Here is an 18,278-nt window from a genome sequence, read left to right as displayed (position 1 = left end):
AAAAATACAATAAAAAGTTGTACTTTTTAGTTGGGACATTTAATAAAAGGCAATAAAATCAAGAAATTTGTGATTTAACCTTTTTTAACCTTTATTTTGATTTTGATGGCTGCAGCACACTCCAAAAAAGTTGGGACAGAGGCATGTTTACCACTGTATCACATAACCTTTCCTTTTTTATATAATTTGGGAATTGGGGATCTTGATGGCAGAATGTCTCTGTACAATCCCAATATACGCCTCCACATCAATGTGAGTCACCCTTGCCTGGATGGTCACTTTCATCTGTGGGACTGAGAACTCATTGTCGGTTTTTCCCAAAAGCATGCTTAAACGTGGACTTATGACCACAGCACACATTTCCACTGTGTTCTTGAGCATCTGAGATGAGCTCGGGCCCAGAGAACTCGCCGGCATCTCTGCATTGAACAGATGTATAGCTTTCTCCTTGCGTAACAGAGATTCAAGTTGTATTTCTTGATGCAAAGTACTCAAGCACATGTGGCTAACACAATAGCATGATGGTTTTTCAGGCAGTGTGAGGGCTCGAAGGTCACGCACATTCAAAAGGGGTTTCCTGTCTTGCCATTGCCCTATATGTACTGAGATTTATCTGGATTCCCTCAATCTTTTAACAATATTATGTTTGGTAGATGGTGACCTAAATACTTTGCAATCTTGTATTGAGAAATGTAATTTCTGAATCATTTGAATCGAATTTGGCACAAATTGGTGAGCCATGACCCGTTTTCTTGCAAAGACTGAGCCTTTGCTGGATGCTTATTTTATACTCAAACACAAGACCCTCGCCTATTACCAATTGACCCTTCGCAGGGAGTTTGATTGACAGGCGATCTGACCAATCAAAATCCGCCATCCGTCATTTTTGTCCGACAAATCAGTCAGGAGAATTAATAGATTAACGTTGGAAGATTTGAACTTGAAAAACGGAGTGCACTGACATCTTTCCACGGTTAAAACAACATTCCTTCTGATGTTCATTCATATTTATTGCTCCGCGATGTATTTTTCACTGCGTGAGAACATGGTCTGGCGTGAGAGCGGCATGGCTTGTCGGACATAGCAACAGTGACTAAAGGGACAGTCTTTGCGAACAGTCAATTCACCTGCAAATTGTGGATGGTTTCCAAAACAGTCTAACTTGGAATTTCTGTAATCTTTTCACTTTTATTTTGCATCTGTTCCAACTTTTTTTGAGTGTGCCATCAAAATCAAAATTCATCAAATGCCAGGGAAAACAATGACATTTGTAATCTTTTTACTCTTGTCAGTTAAATAAGAATTAAGAAATCACAGATTCTTGATTTTATTGCATTCTACAAAATGTCCCAACGTTTCTGGACTTGGGGTTGTAACATCATCCCAAAACTGAGGTTTGCTGTACCAAACAAAAACAAAAGACAAACTAAATGAACAATAAAAAGGAACAAATTGAAATTCCCTTACATTGATAGTCCACATATCAATGTAAGGAAAATTTCAGAGCACAAAACAAGGTTGAAGGTTGAAATGTCTAATTACTAAGATTACAATGGTACAACAAAAGCCATTGTAAGGAAGAGGACAATAACAGCACTGTGAATGAGTCTGTGGGAACTATGTGGGAATATTCAATAGTCGTGAGGAAACTGCAAAAATGACCTACCACTCAGAAGACAGTTCAAACACGGGTAATATTAAGCTCTACGGGAACTACAGGGCCGCTCACACAGAACCTATCGACACCATTTGTTTCCAGTCCCACCATGGTAATACTGCTGCTGATATTTCTGTTTCAGTTATCACCCTCCTCAACTCTGGGTCAGCTGGCAATTTCATTTCCGAGGAACTCTGCTACTAACTCAAGCTCCAAAAAAGGCCCAGCACCATCAAGTACAAGGTTAAATTTGTGACCGGAAAGTCGCTCTGCAAAGGCTTGTTTGTTACTGTGTGGGAGATTGATCCATCGGAAACATACAGAGAACATTTTCATGGCTGTCCAGAGTTCTCTCACTTAATTCCACATCCATCGAAAGTCCCAGTGTATACATTTCATTTAATTTCATTTATTAAGATCCCCATTAGCGCCTGAAATCTCAGTTGCTATTCTTCCTGGGGTCTCCTCTTCATTACATCACAAATTTACATAATTCATCATTTTATACATTATTCACACACACACACCCACTCACACCCATCCACAAACTGGACATCATCTACAATAGCCCAATGCAATTAAATAAATAAACAAACAAACAAAAAATGCTATACATTTGAACATATAATCCATAAATAGCTCTCCAATACAAACTATAAAACATCTTTCCATATTACCATACTCTTCCAGCATCATGACTCTTGTGTGAACAGAAACAATTTTAATTTCTTTTGAAAACAATTTCTGTTATTTTCCAACAACAAAAATCCTGGTAATCCATTCCATGCAACCATGGCCCGATAAAAAACTGCTCTCTGAAACTGATTAGTTCTGACTTGAGGCAGAACACATCGCATTCCAGTGGTTTGTCTTGTGCAGTAATTATGTTGATCAGCAAAAAATGTCAATTTTCTGTATAAATAAATGATAAAAGAAAATATTTCAATCTATATTTTACAGTTAACCATGCCAAATTATTGTGCATTGTGATTATATTAGTTGTATATGGACAACCCAAAACGATACGTGCCACTTTATTCTGTGCGACTTGCAATTTGTATAAATTATTTTCATTGGTATTTGACCAAACAACTGACGCGTAGTCTAAATGAGCTAATACTAAAGATTGGGCTAATCGTTTGGTCAGCCATTTGGGAATAAATTTCTTACAGTATCTGATTATTCCCATACTACGACCCATTCTTTGCAATATTTTATTTATTTGGCTATTCCAAGACAATGAGCTATCCACAATTACACCCAATAGATGAATTTCTTCTACTTGCTGAATCACATTTCCTCCTATATCTAAGTGCAATGTTAATGATGGCTTGAGAAAATATTTTGACCCAAGTATCATACATTTTGTTTTACCTGCATTAATAAGTAATTTATTGTCAGTAATCCATTGTATGACCAAGTCTAACTCCATATTTAACATAATATTCAATTGATCTATATCTCTTGCTGATTGACACAATGTTGTGTCATCTGCATACATTGCCATGGTTGCATGTTTAATTACAAGTGGAAAATCATTTGTGAAAACGGAAAATAAAAGGGGTCCTAAACAACTGCCCTGGGGCGCCCCACAACTCATTTCTTCCACCTCAGAGTAGCTACCATTAAAGTAAACTGTGTACTCACGTTTTCTAAGATAACTTTCAATCCATCTAACAGCAGTTGGTTCAAATCCATAACAAACTAACTTTTTAAATAAAATATTATGGTCTAGAACAGGGGTGTCCAAACTCAGTCCTGGAGGGCCACTGTCCTGCAGAGTTTAGCTCCAACCCCAATTAAACACACCTGAATCAGATAATCAAGGTCTGATTATCTGGTTCAGGTGTGTTTAATTGGGGTTGGAGCTAAACTCTGCAGGACAGTGGCCCTCCAGGACTGAGTTTGGACACCCCTGGTCTAGAACATCAAAGGCTGCGCTTAGATCTAAAAATACTGTGCCCACTAAATTCTTATTATCAATTTCCTGTAGCCAATAGTCAGTTAACTGAGTGAGTGCTGTTGTTGTGGAATGACCCATTTTATAAGCATGCTGATACATTGTGTTTAACCCATTTACTTCCAAATACTCTTGTATTTGATCATACACAACTTTTTCCATCACTTTACTTACTGCCGGTAATAAACTTATTGGTCTGCTATTCTGACCTGAAAACTGTTCTTTGTTATTTTTTATTAAAGGTAAAAATTTTGCTTTTTTCCATTGTGAGGGAAAAACACCTGCTGTTAAACTCAGATTAATAATATGAGAAATGGGCAAAGCAATGACATTTACCACCATCTTCAACAATTTAACATCTAAGTGATCTATTCCACAGGGTTTATCTTTACTTGCTTGTAATATTTTTTTCACATTGTCCTCTGTTACAGTGTTAAATTTAAATGTGCAATCTTTTGTTTTCATTATCCTATTTGATATTAGATCATATGAGATATTTTCATCTTGTATCAAAACCATGGCTTGTCTAATCCATACACTAATCCATGGCTAATCCATACACTATCCTGTTATGCCCCTCTTGGTGACGTTTCTTACCCTAAGCGAGCCTCATAACTACCACCTCACCAACCATGGGACTGTGCCATCGATCTGATTCCAGGTGAACCAGTGCCCGGTGGCAAAATTGATCCTCTCTCCATTCCTGAACAGAAGGCCATGGATGTGTATATAGAAGAGGCTCTTCAACAAGTCTATTTCCAACCTCTGACTTCCCCTGCTGCTTCCAATTTTTTCTTTGTGGCCAAGAACGATAGAGGCTTGCAGCCTTGCATTGATTACCCAGTTCTCAACAAAATTGCTAAAGTTCCGGTCTCCCCTTCCCCTCGACCCAGCTGCTTCAGAACATCTCCGAGGTGCAAACAGTCTTCACAAAGCTGGACCTCTGAAGCACCTTTAACCTCATCCGGACACGTGAGGGGGGCGAGTGGAAGACCGCATACAAACCTTTTGTAGTGGAGGTGGATGCACTGTCACGGTGTCACCAGGCTCATCTATTACACACACCCAGTGCTCACTCTCACCAGAATTGTAATCATCTGCACCTGTCTCTCATCAGCTCACTCATCAACCACAGTAAAGAGCACACACTTCTCAATCACTTATCATCTGGGGCCTGTTTCAGAAAGGAGGTTCAACCAACTCTGAGTTAAAACTTGAACTCTGAGTTGACTTACCCTGAGATGGGAAACTCTGAGTTTTCGGTTCCAGAACAGCTGAAATGAGTTAGTTCAATCAACTCCGAGTTGACTGACTCTGATTTAAGCGCGTGCAGATATTATGAGTCACCATGACAACAGCGCCAGACAAAAAGAGGTCTGCATATTTCTCACCAGCAGAACTGGATGAGCTTCTGCAAGCATATGGAGAGTACGAACACATATTATTATTATTTTTTAAATATCGGCTCCAGCAGCGAAGGACAGAGAGTTAGCTAGGGAGAAAATAGTTGCTCGAGTCAATGCGTACGTTTACATTTTAATTACTATTATACAGTGATGGGTGTAATTAATTATCAAGTAATCTAAATACTGTAATTTAATTAAAGGGATTACTCTTAATTCTTCTGTAATTTAAAGTAAAATCTGATGTAATTGCATTAGACTATAGAACAATTCTGTATATTTAACATAATTTTTTTTAAAAGGTATATTTTTATTTATTTATATATTTTCTCCCTCTACACACTTTGGTCAATTCAAGAATAATTCATGCAATTGTATATTGTTTATTTGAAAGCATTAAAAGTGCAGTTTCTTGTCCCTCCTTGTATTGTTCAAGTGGTTGAGGTTGATATGGGATTTAGTAATAAGTAGACCAATACTTTCTAAAGATAGTCATTATTACATTAATCTAATTACACTGTTGAAGATGTCATTTGTAGTTAGTAATACAAGTAACTTACTCAACTGTTATAATATCAGAGGTGAAACTGGAAGAACAGTATGTTATTCAACCTAATTTTAATTTTCATGTAGGTGCAATCCTGCAGGTATTAAAAGAACATGGCAGCAGCTGAAAATTAAATATAAAGACATAATTCAATCAAGAAAGGCTTGAGCATCATGGGTGTAGGCTTTACCTGACTTTACAAACATGTGACATATTAAATAACTAAATAGCATCCAGTGTCTAGCAGTGCAGCAGCATTTTTGGCTGAGGGAATTCCTGGAGGGACTTCAGAGCCAGTCACTCCCGGAGATCCAAGGGCCTTCATAAAATGCAAGAGGTTTACATATGTGTTATTTTTTTATATAGGCTATTTTTGATATTTCCATTTATTTTACTTTGGGTTGGGTTTTTTGTTGGTCCCAACGGATTCTGATGGTAATATCTGCCTTTTGAGCCACCTGTCCCAAAAGAACCCCAGGCAGTTGTAAGTAGCCTACTCAATACACCAGAAATTATGACAAATAGTGTTATAAAGTGTACTCGACCAAATGCTCTTCACAGGACAATGGGGATAAAGAAAAAGTTTCTGCTGTCACAGAGACGCCTAGGTAATGTTAATATTATGTGTCTACACATCAAACAATCTACACATTCAGATTTTTTCACATTCACATTTTCGACATTTTTATGTGGAGTAGCCTATAGAATCTAAGTTTAAATCTAAGCATAAACGGATATTCTTATCTCTCCCCGCACCCCCAGAGTGTGGAAGAACAGCAGGAGGAGGGTCCATCAACTTCTGTTGCACAGATGAACACATTTCAGTGATTTTCAGTAAATGCCACAGTTTAATTCTGTAGAATTTGTTTAGAACTACATTATGTAACTCTAATCTACTACTGTATTTTCAGTTGTCAGTTAAGGAGTTATATAGACTTCATCTTATTAAAAGAATAGAAAAACAGCAGTAAAAATATTAATTTTATTAATAAAAATGTACTGAAAGAATGAATGTGTTTAAACACTGCTTCCTCTTTAAAAAAAGGGGAGGAGACCGAAAGAAACTCTGGGTTTACTGAAGAAAACCTGCTCCTGACCAGGTTAGGTTCACAGAGTAAGTTACCATGGTAACTGACTCCGAGTATAAGTTACCTCTCTTTCAGAAACGGGCTTGACTTACTCTGCTTTCTCAGGTTTGACACCTCCCATTCTGAAACAGAAAACCCAGAGTTTCCCTCATTTCAGGGTTAACATACTCAGAGTTTTCACTTTACCTCCTTTCTGAAACAGGCCCCAGGTCGCAGATTCGGGTTGCTGGGCAGCCTGTCCAGAACAACTCAAGTCAATCTCCAATAATGCCAATGCAACCTGTAACCAAAAAGACTAACACACACACCGACACAGCTTTTTCAAGGTTGGATTTGGCCAGGCTCTAACTATAAACAGGAGAGTTTTCTCAAAACATCAAACATTCTTTCTATCAAGGAGAGGACAGTTTAGCATAACACAGTAAAGTAAAGACTTTAGCTACGCAGCTATGCTGTATACGCAGTGGTCACTATTGGTTCCACTGACTATATTATATGTTTTAACACATGTTGGAGACCTTACTCAAACAAAACAAGTTCATTTTCTGGAAGCCGGGCTAAATAGATAGATATTCAGATATCAAATACAGACATTAGAGAATGCATGAAAACAACATTTCAGTATTCACACTGGTAACTTCTATAACCAAGTAAAATCTCATAAGCCGTGAAGTCATTCAACTCATTTGATATTTAGAAGGAAAAATATTGATTAATACATTGACTATAATCACTCATTAGATGTACATTGAAGCAGCACTGGATTCCAGAATCCACTCCCTTCAAAACAATATATGCAAAACAAATGGATTCACACTCCCTACTTCCCTTAAACTGAGTTTTTACAAATAATATTTACACAATATAACTGAAGGCCAAAGTTATTCAAAACAGCAAACTAATAATTATAAATCTGCGTCACGTCCCGCCGAAACGGGCGTGGCTTGGGCCTATAAATACAGCTCGACAGGCTGATAGAATCAGATTTTTCATCTCTTCAGTGAAGCTCACGCATCGCTGATCCCGAGAGGAAGAAGCCGCGCTGTCTGAAAAGGCCTTCTGCGGAACGAGCCTTTGAATCTAAAGCCACTGGCCGACAACTCGCCGCCTTCAGTCGCCGTTCCTGCTACGCTATCCGGCGTGTATATCCTTTTTCTCTGCTAAGTGTGTGTTCGCCGCTGAGACTCACACTCTCTGCTAAAAGAGATGAGCGTCTTTGTCAAGATGTCTCGTACCTTCTGTGGCTCGTGTCGAGCTCCGCTCAGCGATGGGGACCACCATGTCATCTGCGTTTCCTGCCTGGGTGAGGATCACGCAGCTCTCACGCTCGCTGACGGTGGCTGCTCTCATTGCGAGCTGATGCCCATGGTGACTCTGAGGACTCGCCTGGCATCTTTCGCCGAGACTGCACCTCCGCCCGCTGCAGTGCCGCGCCGCAAAAAGCGCCATGCTCAGCGGGTCCCGGAACCTCCTCCAACCTGCAAAAGCTCGCCGGTTCGCCCGCCAGCTTCGCCGCCTGCTTCGCCCGGGTCTCTTACTGCCGGACAGCGGCCGCCGTCTGCCGCCGCTTCCGTCATGGATGACAACGAGGAAGCCGTGTTTGTGGAGGATGACAGCTGCTCTCTTCTGGCGTTGGGCAGTGAGGACTGGTCGAGCTCTGTGGATCTCGCCCCCTCTGTTCGTCAGCCTTCTGGTAAAAGAGCTAGCATCGAAGCAGAGCTCATGCGTCTGCTGGCGCAGGCCGTAGCGAGCCTCGGCCTTGAGTGGTCTACGCCCGAGGAGCCTGCGCACAACCAGCTGGATGGTTGCTTCCTGCAAGGGGACCGCGCTTCGCCGTCCTCAAGACCCGCGCCTTTTCTTCCTGAGCTTCATGAAGAAGTCGCTAAATCTTGGAACGCCCCCTTCTCAGCAAGAGTGCATACCTCAGTCTCAGCTGCATTCTCCGTGGTGGACGGTGCTAAAGACAAGGGGTACCATTCTCTTCCCCCCATGGAAGAAGCTGTAGCGGCCTATCTTTGCCCGCTCTCTGCTGGACGGCGTGCTAAGACGGCGCTACCATCAAAAGCTTGCTGCACGACGTCAGATATTGCAAAGTCGCGCTTACACTGCCGCTGGACAGGCAGTTTTTGCACTACATTCTATGGCCATCCTGCAAATCTTCCAGGCCAACCTTCTCTGTAAACTGGATGAGGAAGGACCGGAAGTTATCAGTGTGCTGGACCTGAGGAGCGTGATGGACCTAGCTCTTCGCGCCACTAAGTCCGCTGCACAGGCCATAGGGCGGAGCATGGCCTCTCTCACCGTGGCGGAGAGACATTTATGGCTCACGCTTTCTGAGATGTCTTTCTTGACGCCCCCATCTCCTCTGCCGGCCTCTTTGGATAATCCGTCAAAGATTTCGTGGATAGATTTGCTGAGGTGAAGAAAACTTCACAGGCCATGAAACACTTTCTGCCTAAGCGCTCCAGTTCCGCAGCAGGTCGCCCTAGACAGCCGTCTGCTCGAAACTCTCAGCCAGTCGGTCTGGTTCTACTAGCCGACACCCCAAATCCCATACCCCCCCCGCGTGGGCCCCGGCCTAAGATCGAGATAAAGCCTGAGGCCTCAAAGTCTTCCTAGCCCGCCTAGGAAAACGACGGTGTTCAAGTCCCGCTGCGGCCAGACTTCCACCAAAACTTCTCGGATCATGTCAATTGTGCATTAAACGTAGTGGATGTGCCCACGACCCAATGCCCACAAACAATACATACTGCATGTCTCACGGTTTCTGTAAAAACGAAACCAACATGCATACAGTCAGCTCAAGCAGACGGTGTTTTCAGTGTAGTAAATGTGCCCACTGTCCTGCGTCCACATTCACTCACAGACATGACAAGCCCCAAGGGGTTTCCCCCCGCTCGCTCTCTCTCAGCAAGCCGCCATAGAAGAGTCGAGCACGGGCAGGCTGCCCGCTGTGATCAGCGCGCCCCCCGCCTCGAACGCTGCAAGCGCGGCGTTTATGTTACAGCATACCGAAGCTCTCCGGTCGCCACCATGTCGCGGCCAGAGCCCAGATCTCATTCAACCCCTAGCTATTCATGCAAGTGCATGGGCAAGGCTCCCCGGGGTATCGAAATGGGTGCTGAACATTATAAAAAGAGGCTATTCACTACAGTTCGCTCGACGCCCCCGTCGTTACGCGGCGCGAATCGAAACTACGGTGAAAAGCGAAGTAGCTCATCTACTTCGAGCCGAAATAGTGAAACTATTGAGCAAAGGGGCCATAGAGCCTTTATCTCAAGCTCAGAGCAAAGGGGGTCTATACAGCAGATATTTTCTGGTACCGAAAAAAGACGGGGGTCTCAGACCCATCCTAGATCTAAGACAGCTGAACAAAGTGCTTTCGACACGCCGGTTCAGAATGCTCACGACCAGGAAAATCCTCTCGCAAATTCACCCAGGGGACTGGTTTATGTCAATAGATCTGAAGGACGCATATTTCCAAATACAAATAGCGTCACGTCACAGGCGATTTTTGAGATTCGCCTTCGAGGGCCAGGCATATCAATACACAGTCCTGCCGTTTGGCCTGTCCCTAGCACCCTGTACATTCACGATGTGCATGGATGCGGCTCTCGCACCCCTGAAGCTTCAGGGCATGCAAGTTCTGAACTACTTGGACGATTGGCTGATTCTAGCTCGATCACACTCAGAGCTCATAGAACACAGGACTGTATTACTCGAACATCTTGAGAATCTTGGTCTCAAAGTCAATTGGAAGAAGAGTTCACTGTCTCCCAGTCAGAGAATATCTTTTCTGGGCAGAACTGGACTCGCTGTCTATGACAGCGCAGCTATCGCCACAGTGCAGTCTGAATATTCAGCGCATGACGAAATCCTTCCGCTGCGGCACTATAGTCCCGCTCAGAAAGTTTCAGAAGATGCTGGGTCTCATGGCCTTAGCATCTTCAGTACTCCAGTTGGGTCTGCTTCGCATGCGCCCGCTGCAGTTCTGGCTAAAAGCGCAAGTACCGCGTCGAGCGTGGACCTCCGGTCTGTTTTGCCTCAAGGTCGATCAGAAATGCATCTCAGCTCTGAAACCTTGGAGAGTGGGCTCAGCACAATCTGCGCTCGCTGAGAGCAGCGCACGTGCTAAGTCTCCTGAATGTGGGACCAGACAGACTGTCCAGAAACAATGTTCAGGCAGGAGCATGGTCTCTACATCCGCAGATAGTCCAACTGCTGTGGAAGACATTCGGCAGAGAGAAGGTAGACCTGTTTGCGTCTCAAGAAAACGCTCACTGTCCAGAGTTTTTCTCCAAGAGCAGGGATGCGCTGGCCCACGTCTGGCCCCGCTGCCCGCTCTATGCTTTTCCCCCCGTCACGCTCCTGCCTCAGGTATTAGAGTGAATCAGGGAAAAACGCTCTGGAAAAACCAGGCTTGGTTCCCAGTTCTGATGCAGCTGACAAGCACTGCCCCATGGCCGATACCAGTGAGGAGGGACCTCCTTTCTCAGGCCAGGGGCTCGATCTGGCATCCTCGCCCAGAGCTTTTGGCCTCGCCCAGAACCTCCCAGTGGGAGTGTTAAACACAATCACGCAGGCTAGGGCCCCGTCTACTAGACGGCTCTACTCCTCGAAATGGTCTGTGTTCTCTAGCTGGTGCACAGCTTGTGGCATATCAACCCCAGACTGTGGGGTGACGGAGGTTCTTTCCTTCCTGCAAGAGCTACTGGATAAGGGCAGAACCCCATCCACGCTCAAGGTTTACGTGGAGGCCATATCAGCTCCACACTGCACCTTAGATGTTCTACCTTGGACCGAAGAGCACCCAAATCAAACTCAAAAGGAATTGAGCACGCCATCTATCCTGAATCAAAACAGGCCATATCAGCGTTTACTAAACCTACGTTTGGCCAGTCACTTGGAAGGAACATTCTGGTCATCCGCTTCCTTAGAGGAGCTAAGAGGCTGAATCCTCCCAGACCTCCCTCAGTCCCCATGTGGGACCTTTCTACGGTTCTGGAAGCCATGAAAGGTGCTCCATTCGAGCCAATCCAGTCAATAGACATCAAACACTTGTCTTTCAAGACAGTGTTTCTTCTGGCTCTCGCTTCGGTGAAGCGAATAGGGGACTTGCAAGCGCTCTCAGTAAGCGCATCGTGTATGGAATTTGGGTCAAATGACTCGAAAGTCATACTCAAGCCAAGTGCCGGATACGTTCCTAAATCCCTCAGCACACCGTTTAGGGCGCAGGTGATTTCCCTGTCGGCCCTGCCGGTCTCTGACGAGGAAGGGGACAAGGGCTTCCTTTGCCCGGTCAGGGCTTTAAGAGCTTATGTGTCTCGCTCAGCTGTCTTCAGACAGACGGAGCAGCTCTTTGTTTCGTTCAGCGGACGTCTTAAGGGACTAGCTGCGTCGAAACAAAGTCTATCCAGATGGATAGTTGATGCTATAGCGCTGGCTTACACGTCTAAGGGCCTGCAGTGCCCGTTGGGTGTCAGAGCGCACTCCACAAGAGGCATGGCCTCGTCGTGGGCTTGGTCTAGTGTGATTGCCTTACAAGATATCTGTATGGCGGCAGGCTGGGCCTCCCCGTCTACATTTATAACGTTTTATAACCTAGAGGTTCCCGCATTGCAGGCTAAGCTGCTTTCGGTCTAATAAATAAGCTTTCTGCCCCGAGGTTTCGGCTCAGAATGCTGAAACTGCTTGAGCGCCGCTTGCTGATCGATTAAATTACTCTATGAGCAATATGTAAGACTCATAAAATTTCATCAGTTCAGGCCGGGTTTTCGCCCTGACTGTGTGGAACACTTTGATATAATATGCTCCTTATAGGACACTTCTTATTACAGGAATGATGCTGTTCCAGCCCCTCTTTCTCGGACTCCCTGTGAGTCCCTGGTGATTATGCACTATATGAACCCCGGGCACCTGCCCTTGGGACTTTGGTGTTGGATCTCAGCATGCACGGCGTTTTACACTGTGTTCCCCTAGCGTAAGATATTACGTACTCGGTTACTAATGTAACCTCGGTTCTCTCTAGAAGAGGGAACGAGTACTGCGTATCTTTGCCGTGCCTGCGACACGCTCTAGTTCGCTTCGGCGATGAAAAACCAGATTCTATCAGCCTGTCGAGCTATATTTATATAGTTTATATAGTTTCGGCGGGACGTGACACAGCGGGCGCGAAGCGCCCCCATTGGATCTGACATCATGAGGGCCTCTCTCGATAGGCTGCTGCAGTTGTCGCAGGGCAGCCAATGGGCGCGCGAGCCGTCTCGCCTATGTCTGCATGCTGCTGCAACGCGTTTTGCATTAAAGGGGTGATGAACTGAGAAATCAAAATTTCCTTGAGCTTTTGACATATAAGAGATCATCATACTATAATAATATCCTGTAAGTTTCAGAACTGAAAACTACCTTGTTAGTCCAATAAAAGCTTTTATAGACATCAGGCTCAGCAAACGACTCGTTTTTCAAATTGGGGAACTATGACGTCAAAGAGGATAAAACACCGCCTCCACAAAAGAAGATCAACGCCTACTTCAACACGGCCTGTTTAGCCCCGCCCACCGATTCGCCCAAACATGCTAAATAACATAGGACGACATGATAATTGCTAAACCGGATCGAGCTACTTCCAAGCAATAAACATGCTGTTTACTAAATATTGTGCAGTGCCTGTTTGTGGAAGAAGACAGTCTGCATAAGCTTCCTTCGGATTCCAGCATGGTTAAACTTTATTAAATCAGTCAATCACAATTTCCCGACACGGATCTGCCAGCAACATGTAAGTAACCATGTGTATTCTAATGCCTGGTCTGCGATCAGTGATTTCTGTGTAATTATTCAAGTTCAGATATTTCTCTTAAAATCGTTCAATAGTGTTTATGCATCAGTGACTAAACGATCAACTTCACATAATTTCTCGTAGTATTATGAAAATAATCTTTTTTTAAACTGTTATTAAATTATATACAGAAAGCGATCAAAGAACGATCTGTGATGTGATTTGGTGTAAGCATTTGTGAGAGTGCAAAAATTGCGTTGCAATGATAAGATCTTTATTCACGCGATCAACGACTGTCTGTCATCTGCTCAGTCAGTGCTCATCATGCTGCAACCTTTCATGTGATGGAATAGATTTAAATATAATGCTTTAAACGATACTTTTCACGATTTGTTAATCTCGATAGCTGTAATAGTAAAAACGTAGTAAAGTTTTCGAGAGAGTTCATGTAATACTAGCTATTTCATATGCAAGCATGTCAGCCAATCACAACAGTGGGCGTTTGCACTGCAGTCTCACAGCAGACACGCCCCTTAAAACAGAGCGTTCAAATCTGAGGCTGAAATCAGGCTTGGAAAAATGGCTTTTATTTATAAATTATGACAATTTTTGATGTAAAAATCATACTAACATTATAGGGGCACCCCAGGCAACATTATAAAATAATAAAACAATCCAGTTCATGACCCGTTTAATTCAAAATTAAGGATAATTTTTTGCTTCAATATCTTGCGGAAAAAGAGTTTTTCCCCTAGCGTAAGATATTACGCAGTACGAGAGACCTCTTCTAGAGAGAACCGAGGTTACGTTAGTAACCGAGTACGTTTTACAAAGTGCACACAATCACAGAGGAAACCAAGACAGAGCAAAACAAATGGCATGCATTCGGCCTCCATAGAGTGTTTAGGGTGGTCCTTTTCTCCAGAACCAAGACCAGACCAGTCAGGACTAGACCAATCAGGATCTTTGCTGGCTTGAATGCAGGCCACACCTTCTCCTGCAACAGACACAGTCAGAAACACAACACACACACACACACACACACACACACACACACTTCTAAAAGACATAAGAGTAAACACTATTCATTACCAGTAATCAAAAATGACTTCACTATTACTCACCTGTTTCATCTGTGCATTCCATCTGTTCAATAATTAACTGTGTTACATAAAAATTTATATTGGTCTAATTTGACTCCGAAAAGTGAGGTTGATTACCACTTGGCTAACTGCCAACTTATAATATGGATTTGCAATCACAATTTTCGTTTCATGCCGACTTTAAGATGCAGTCTTAACATGATGGCTATGTTTATGTTTATATTCTTATGTATACGTACAAATTGATAAATATGAAAATATCTGACTTATGAGAAAAAATAGTAAGCATGAAGATGCACCCCTAAACCCCATCCCCAAACCTAAATCAGATCTACAAATGAGATCAAGTACAAATGAGATAGCATTTAGCTTAAACATAAAATAGGTACAAACTGCCATGATAATTGCAGTGCATGTTTAGAAAACCCATTAAAAAGCAGAGCAGCAGTGAGCAAAAAAGACTATTTATGTGATAAGTTTCTAGTAACCAACGAGGCTTATGGAGTAGCCTATATATCAGTATAAGTTGATTGGTGATGCTTTGTATGCATGAATACAAAGAATCAAGGACCCATAAATATATGGACCAGAATGGGCTCATTATGTATTCAGCATTCAACTTGTGTTTTGACATGTTCACAAAACATCTTTATTTGTGTTTAAGCTTCTCATTAAGACTCTATTTCAGATACAGATGCAGTGAGTATAGAGGTCCTCTGAAAAAAAATAAGTTTGGTCCTTGTCCTAGTTTGATGTGATGTAACTGATTTTCATCATCACAACATTGTTCCTTTGTTTATCATTGCACTTTTAAACATTTTAATAATGTATGCACATGGAGTGGCACATGTGATTGTTGACATTTGTTTGCACAAATAATATTATAATTATGGATGAATGTCAATAATATGGGTGGTTTAGTACTTGTACAGAAACGTATTACATTTGGTTTCTAAATTTATATTGTGCTGAAAGAGCATTTGAAAGAATTCACATCAACTTTCAAAATTGTGATAAAACAAACTCTTCCTCATTGCCAAGAACAATCATGACACTAAATGACAAGAGACCAGCACATATCCAAAGCTTTGAGCAAAGGCATTTCAAAGAAATGGGAAATCGAAACAGCTGTGCTTATGAAAGTGAAACTGGGAACTGTGCCTTTGCTATAAACCCCTGATCTTCTGATGGCTATATAAGCAGCTAATCGTCTTCAGTAATAACAGCCTTAGACAGTCATCAAAACCTTAAACACAATGAAGACTGCTGCAGTTATTGTTTTTCTGGTCTGTCTGCTTGCTCCAGAAGTACACGGTGAGTGTTGCTTATTAAGACCTTATGTACTGATTGATTCTGCAAGGGTATCTCTTCTAAATATTAGTTTGTTATTATGTTCTGCAGCTAAAAAATCCAAAAAAATAATAAAAAATTCTCTTCCAGGGCAGAACAAGATTCACAAAGGCAGGTGCTTATGTGCTGGCAAAGGAGTGGATGTGGTTTTACAGAAGAACATTGAGAAGTTTGAAATCATGCCTCCAAGTCCATCTTGTGGAAAACAAGAGATTATGTAAGGACAAAAACAATGATTTTACATGGATATTTACACATTCTTAAACACATTCAGCTCATCTTTCCTTTTTTTATTTCCAGTGTCACTTTGAAGAGTGCAGAGCAGAAATGCTTGAATCCAGAGTCTAAATTCACCCAGAAGTTAATCAGGAGGGTTCTTGAAAAGATGTAAGTGTAATTTTTTTTTTTTTTTTTTTTTTCTGTATGTTCAACTAAAACTGAAAAACAGTTTTTGAAATGATTAATGAAAATTCAATAAAAAATGTCTGATCTTTACAGGGCCCAGCAGTCAGAGACGCCCATGTGAATCTGGATTAGGTGCTGTTTTACGCCACTGAACATCCTGATACCCATGAAATGCTGTATAACCTCTATAGCTGACATTAGACTGGAGAACATCTGTATAAACTGTTTAGTGTAAATATTTGATTGTTAATTTATGCAACTGACTATGTAGTAATTATAAAATGTTTTATTTCTTTTAAAATGTTATTTTATGTATATTCTTGTTTTATGTACATTTTCTGTGCAGTGCATCTGTTACAATCCACTTATGGCATTTAATTATTTTACTGTCCATTTGTGTCCAAATAAAAAATATTTTCTTAAATTAATGGGCTCTGTTAATTCTTAGGGGAAAAAAAAATAATTTCCCACTGTGCAGGTCAAAATTATATAACATTTTTAGCATACAGGACAATGATGCAGAATTTTTATGGACTGAAGGAATGTCATGATGATAGCAAAAAACTGAATTCAGATTGAATGATTCTGCTCAGTGAAGTATAATAAAGATGAATGAAAATAATAGGGCTTCTGCCCAAAATCTTACCCTTTCTTAAAGACTGTCTATAGCTGTTCCAAATTAGACAGCCTATAGTTTTAAAGCTTTAAAGTCGAAATGAAACGGAAGTTGTGATAGTCTTTTCTTCCAATTGTCTTTACTTCCCATTCTGATAAGTCATTGCGTAACGAATACTGTTTCTGGGTCTAAGCCTCTACTCGTTTCCATTGAGAACACTACAAATCACAGATTTAAAAGCTTTTAAAAACTCATGGTGTCTTTTTGATAAAGTATTGGATAGCTTGTGTCCATAATTATTACTCTATTCACTTCAACTTCAACTTTTTATTAATTAATGAAAAATCTAATCCAGAGGAGACCTGTGTGTGATATAACCATTAAAAAAAAATTCTAAATGATAATTTGATGTTATGTTTACTTAAGAGTGTTACTATGAAACAGTGAAAATATGTTTTGATGATAAGAATGAATCACAGTGGATTTTGACTGGTCAGTCTCTCAGTAACTACTATAGAATTAAATATTTAATTTGTCATTTTAGAGCTGATTATAGCAGAATTGAACTTGTTTTATTGAAGACAGTTATTGACATGAACTGAATTGAGCTGAATAATTATCTTGCTACAGCAGAATTTGAATTTGCATCATTAATTATGTTACTTTACTGTTTAGCCTGTATGTATGTATGTATATATATATATATATATATATATATATATATATATATATATATATATATATATATATATATATTGTGAAGCTGCTTTGAAACCATTTCTATTGTATAAAGTGCTATCAAAATAAATGTGACTTGACTTGACTGCACAATAGTATATTTAATGGGTGAAGTACTGTACATTCAATTTTGCCTCTGCAGAAAAGACCTTGGAAAATCTCAAGTGTGCAGTTTATAAGAAAATAACCTATTATCAGAAAGTGAAAGCACAAAATGACACTCCAGTCATGTACTAGAGTGTCATTTTAGACTGGGAAGAAAACAGAAGTTGTATTGAATAAGGACCAAACCGATTACATGTTTATATCAGATGTTACAGTTTTGTATTATAAGAATAATTCATATATAAATAAAATATGTTGAGCAGTTATCAGATGTAAGATTTAAAAATAGTAAAGCAAGTAAGACAGTTGTGTGATTTAGACATAAACTGAAATATTTCACTTATAATAAGATAAACAAAGTCATTCTTTGATAAATTCATATTGTGCATTATTGGTTTGTCTTTACAATATTTCTGATGTGTGTGTGTGCATAACACACACACACACACACACACACACACACACACACACACACACACACACACACACAGTGAAGACAAAGCAATGATGCACAATATGAGTTTAAAGAAT

General features: G+C 41.2%; 1 protein-coding gene across 1 annotated transcript; it reads left to right on the top strand.

The window, feature by feature from the left end:
• Nucleotides 1-15,750: 15,750 nt before the first annotated feature.
• On the top strand, nt 15,751-16,712 carry LOC311083727 (C-X-C motif chemokine 11-6-like). The gene is made up of 4 exons (XM_084115483.1): nt 15,751-15,847; nt 15,974-16,100; nt 16,184-16,270; nt 16,382-16,712. Exons 1-4 carry the CDS (start codon nt 15,790-15,792, stop codon nt 16,407-16,409), a joined length of 300 nt encoding a protein of 99 aa, XP_083971609.1. The 5' UTR covers nt 15,751-15,789; the 3' UTR covers nt 16,410-16,712.
• Nucleotides 16,713-18,278: the final 1,566 nt, after the last annotated feature.

Source organism: Abramis brama (assembly GCF_963993115.1).
Source record: "Abramis brama genome assembly, chromosome: 5".
In the NCBI taxonomy this organism is placed as follows: Eukaryota; Metazoa; Chordata; class Actinopteri; order Cypriniformes; family Leuciscidae; genus Abramis; species Abramis brama.
Note: the sequence above shows the minus strand (reverse complement) of the source record. Positions and strands in the feature narration are given on the sequence as shown.